The 5,158-nt window shown below is 55.5% G+C and overlaps 1 protein-coding gene across 1 annotated transcript in view; it reads right to left on the reverse strand.

Annotated features, from left to right (window-relative positions):
• TRMT1 (tRNA methyltransferase 1) overlaps positions 1-4,940 on the reverse strand; it is a 14,041-nt gene extending 9,101 nt beyond the window's left edge. The window contains 11 exon segments of the mRNA XM_006161039.2: positions 6-115; positions 200-269; positions 349-435; positions 556-704; positions 1,607-1,704; positions 1,707-1,822; positions 3,513-3,700; positions 3,859-4,001; positions 4,216-4,271; positions 4,359-4,643; positions 4,837-4,940. Of these exon segments, the coding sequence (XP_006161101.1) occupies positions 6-115; positions 200-269; positions 349-435; positions 556-704; positions 1,607-1,704; positions 1,707-1,822; positions 3,513-3,700; positions 3,859-4,001; positions 4,216-4,271; positions 4,359-4,618 (1,277 nt within the window). The 5' untranslated portion in view covers positions 4,619-4,643; positions 4,837-4,940.
• Positions 4,941-5,158: the final 218 nt, after the last annotated feature.

The following is a 5,158-nucleotide window of genomic DNA, read 5'->3' on the forward strand; positions in this document are numbered from 1 at the left end:
CCCACTCAATGCTGTCGGAGGTGGAGAAGCGGCTGGGTGTGGCGGTCACAGCCTCCAGGACGCGGCCCACGAAGTCCAGGTCGTGGATGGGCTCTGCCCATACGGGGCCGCCGAGCTGCGGGGATTGGGGGCACAGGTGAGCGGGGACCATCACCTCCGGGATTCCCACACCCTATAGCCTCCCTCGGCCTGGGGCTACCTGGTGTCGCTGCCCGCAGTGCTCACACTCGGGCGACACTGGGGGACCGCAGGCTGCAGAGAACTTGACCCTGCACGGAGAGGGGCGGTTAGGGGGAGCGGCCTGCCCGGAACACCCCTTTACCTTCCTCCCTGCACCCCGTTGCTCACCGGCCGCCGGGGGCTCCGGTCGCTTTGCCGAGGCGTTGAAGGTGGAAGGCCCCGCAGCCCACACACTGGAACACCAGCGCCTGCTTGCTGCGGGGTGCGGCGGGGGGCGCGAGTTCCCAGGGTGCTCCCCACACCCCTCCTATCCCTCAGACTGACTGGGTCCCTGCAGACTGGGCAGCTCCCCCCTCCACCCCTACACGGGCTGACCTGGCCGAGGCCTTGACCTTGGCCTGCCCGGTGAAGACGCGCACGAAGACGCGTACGTAGAAGTCGGCGCTGAGGCTGAGCAGGGGCACCACGAAGCGCTGGTAGCAGTTGGCGCGGAGGTCCAGGCTGTGCAGGACGATCCTGAGGGCCTGCGGGTCAGAGCCGGGAGTGGGCGCCAGCCTTCGCTTCACTGCCCCCTGGGCTCCGAGCTCCGCCCCGTGGGACCCTCAACACGTGAAGCCTGCCCTTCTGTGCCTCAGTTTCCTCACCTGCAAAATCACCATTAGTCCCTGTGTCTTTGGGACTGTGTTGGGGACATTAAGTGACAGAGGAACACACTTGCCTGGTAAACTGATCCTGTTCTGAAGCCACCAGGAGGTGTAGTGGTTATATTGCTGGACTCACGCATGGGCCAAACGCAGTTCAATTCCCGGACTTGGTGGCTTGATAATCACGCAAGCTTGTGTGCATGCATGCCCAAAATCCCAGGAAGAGGATAGAGGAGAAGGGACTGTGGTGTGGACATTTCTCCAGGGGGTGATAACTCCCTTTCCCTCTTGCTGTCTCTGTCTCTCTCTCTCTGGCAAGCACATGCACAATATAGCAAAAACCTCTCAAAAAAAAAAAAAAAAAAAAAAAGATATGCAGGCCATCAACAATACAGGGTATAAGACCAGCAGATGATGTAATGGCTATGTTGCTGGACTCCCATGTAGTCGACTGCAGTTCGAGTCCCGGAACTGGTGGCTTAAACTCCTCCTGGCTGTCTGTGCGTGTGTGCCCAAGATCCCAAGAGGAGAAGGGATTGCAGCATGGCTGTCCCCCCTGGGGGTTGATGTCTCGCTTTCTGTCTCTCTGTCTCTGTCTTTCTGGAGAGTGCATGTGCCCTATAGCAAAAACCTCTTAAAAAAAAAAAAACAAGTCCATTAACAACCTAGGGTAGAGCGGGCCCTGGCTGCCTGCAGGAGGCTGAAGCAAGTCTGCAGTGTGTGTGTGTGGGGGTGCTCTGAGCCTGCCTGCTACGTCGCTGGAAGCTGGGAGGGCCCCTCACCATCTCGTGGCAGGCCCGGCTCTTGAGGGCCATGGCCCCGTACTTGCTGTAGCAGGTCTCCCGGGCCCCCGCTCCACGCCCAGGCGTCACCCAGCTTCACCTCCTTCACTCACGGCCTGCACGGCCGCATCCAGGAATGAGGCAGGGCTGCCGGAGGGGGCCAGGGCGATGACGTCGAACCTCTCGGACGCCTTCTGGTGCTGGTACATGAGCATCCTGGGTACGAGACGGCCAGGTCCTCAACCTCCTGCCTTAGGCACTGGCGCTGTCCCTCACGCACGGCACTGCTTTCCGTGGGGCGGCTCTGGCCTGCACTCGGGCCGCTTTTCCAGGCTCAGGTCCTGGCTTAGCCACTTTATTATTTTATTTTATTTATAAAACACTTTTAGTTTATTGTATTTATTATTATTATTAAACTGGCTATAGGGCACATACACTCATCAGAGAGAGGAGAGAGAGAGAGAAAGTGAAAAAGCAAGCTGCCTGGTCTGGGACTTGAACCATGGTCAGCCATGTAGGAGTCTAGTGCCTTTAACTACCACACCACCTCCTGTCTCTAATGTATTTAATTAGTTAGCTAACTTTTTTTTTTTTTTGAGAGGTTTTTGCTATAGGGTGCATGCGCTCGCCAGAAAGACAGAGAGAGACAGAGAGACAGAAAGCGAGAAATCACCTCCCAGGGAGGATGGCCACACTGCAGTCCCTTCTCCTCCAGTCTCCTCTGGGGATCTTGGGCACACACACATGCATGCACATTTGCCCAGAATGGGTCCAGAACTCAAACTATGGTTGACTACGTGGGAGTCCAGCACCTTAGCCATTACGCCAACTGCTGGTCCTTATTTTATTTTTAAAAAGATTTGAGACCAGCAGATGGTGTAATGGTTACGGTGCTGGACTCCCACGTAGTCAACCATAGTTTGAGTTCTGGACCCATTCTGGGCAAATGTGCATGCATGTGTGTGTGCCCAAGATCCCCAGAGGAGACTGGAGGAGAAGGGACTGCAGTGTGGCCATCCTCCCTGGGAGGTGATTTCTCGCTTTCAGTCTATCTCTCCAGTGAGTACATGCACCCTATAGCAAAAATTTCTAAAAATAATTAATTAAATAATAATAATAATAATAATTGGGGCCGGCAGGTGGTGTGGTGGTTAAGAGCGCTGGAATTCCACGGGGCCCACCATGGTTTGAGTCCTGGACCTGGCACCTTGTTTTCTTGCTTTCTCTCTCTATTTCTTTCTCTCACTCTGTCCCTCCCTGGTCAAATTAAAATAAATGGATAAAGTTAAATAAAATAATTCTTTAAAAAAAATAAAAACTATTGGGACCAGCAGTTAGTGTAATGGCTATGTCGCTGGACTCCCACGTAGTTGACCGCAGTTCGCGTCCCAGACCCGGTAGCTTAAAACTCACGCATGCACATGCGTGCCCAAGATCCCAAGAGGAGAATGGAGGAAAAGGATTCTGGCATGGCCATCTCCCCTGTGGGTGATTTCTTGCTTTCTGGCTCTCTGCCTCTCTCTGTCTTTCTGGCGAGGGCATGCGCCCTGTAGCAAAACCCCCCCCCCCCCCCAAAAAAAAAAATTATTTACTGGGACTATCAGGTGGCGTAGTGGTTAAGCCCCTGGACTCCCACAAGAGGAGAACAGAGAAGGGACTGTGGCATGGCTACCCCATCTGGGGAGTGATTTCTCACTTGTCCTCCTTCTGTGTCTCTCCGGCAAGCATCCTATGGCAAAAACCTGGAGGGAATAAACATGAAAAAAACTGCTGTCCTCACTTGACCTACAAGAAATCTGGGACTTCAGGGGCCTAAGTCACTTTTCCAAGGTCACACAGTTAGAATATGACAGAGCCAGGATTGGACCCCGAGTAGAACTGATTCGGTGTGCTGCCACAAACCTACCGGGCATCTGAGTGGCTGGGCTGTACCAGGTGAGCCACGTCATTAAGTTGAACGTTACGGCGCATGAGATCCACAGCCCGGGAAGAGGCATCGTTGGCCACAACAGATCGAAGCCCTGGCACCTCTCGGGCAAATCGAATGGATCGGAGGCCCGAAGCAGCCAGGCCTTCTAGCACCCGCAAGCCTTCCTGTTGGAGTAGGCAGGGAGCCCTGATCACATTTATATATTTATACATCTGTCTTCTTCCAGGCTCCAAAGAGCATCCCACCACCCACTCCCAACCTGGGTCCTTCCTCTATCACACACTGGATCCCTGGGTTGCCATCCCCCATGCTCAGGTCCCACCTCACAGATCTTCCCCACGGCAGCCGTTGGAGGTTGGTCTCCTGGGGCCGGGTTTTCATCCTCTTTCAGTTCAACCTTTGCTTCCTCTTGCTCCGACAAGTCCACGACCACCTTGGGCATGTCCTTCTCACCTGGCACCTGGACTGCAGGTATCCAGGGGCACAAGTCAGGCCATATAAAAGCGCCCCTCTATGAAACCTCCCCGACATGATTCACGGAAGAAAATCTTCTCCAAAAATCCCTGGGGGAAAGGGTGAAGGCCCTGGAGCCTTTCTGGAATTTGCAAAAAAAAAAAAAGGGAGAGGCAGGGAGAATGCTGTGTGACCCCGCCCACCAGGAGCCAGGACCTCCACTCACTCCGGATTCCTTTGGCCGCAAGTTGAATGCGAGCGAACTCTGTGATCACAGCACATCTGGTGGGAGACGGAGGACCAGCTCGTACCGCCTCATCCTCACTGACCCACTCCCCTCTGCCAAGCCGACCCCTGATCCCTGCTCACGTCAGGTCCCGGTTGAACTCCTGCACCGGGTTGTAGAAGACCTCGTTGGCGCTAGGGAAGACGATCTTGGCGGCCCCTTCAGTGACTGTTGTCTCCTGAGCCTCAGGTGGGCGCTCTTCTCCGCAGGGCCCGGTGCCGTTCTCCATCGCTGCCGGATGGGGAGGTCCCAGGGGCTGCCCTCCAATAAATCGGGCTCTATATAGACGGCGGGCGGAGCGGAGAGTAAGGCTTAGCCAGAGAACGATCTTCGCATGGGACATCCGCGAGCACCTCTGCCCGCCCAGCCTGCTTCAAGGGGAGAGGAGGGGACAGAGAATCAGCCGCTTTCCGGAGCCGAGAAGAACCCACATGTACAGCTACAAGGTGGCGGTTAAAGCGACCCAGCGGCCTCCGCAAGCCGGCACCCCATTTTCGGGGAAATTAAAACCTGCCCCTAGTCCGGGTCCCTCTCCGCGCCTCCCAGGCTCTCCTCACCTACCCTTAGCGGCACACGGAACCGAATTAGTGTAGGTGCACGTTTCCCGGATTAGCACCTGGGCGCCGCCATGTTGACACGGCGGGAGGGCCAAATCACGTGATAACATCCAGCCAATTAGTGATGGTCTCTACGGTGGGTGGCCGGGATCAAAATACACTGTAGAAAGGAAGCGCGCTGGACGTGCGGAGCGGGTGGTCTTAAATCCCAAGCAGCTTCCCTGGGAGGGGAGTCGTCATTTGTCCCATTTCACAGATGAGGAAGCTGTGGATCAGAAAAGGGGCGGTAAGCGTGGAAACGAAACACCTGTTGGTGATCCTCTGTG

Source organism: Tupaia chinensis, unplaced genomic scaffold (assembly GCF_000334495.1).
Source record: "Tupaia chinensis unplaced genomic scaffold, TupChi_1.0 Scaffold138060_1, whole genome shotgun sequence".
Lineage (NCBI taxonomy): Eukaryota > Metazoa > Chordata > Mammalia > Scandentia > Tupaiidae > Tupaia > Tupaia belangeri.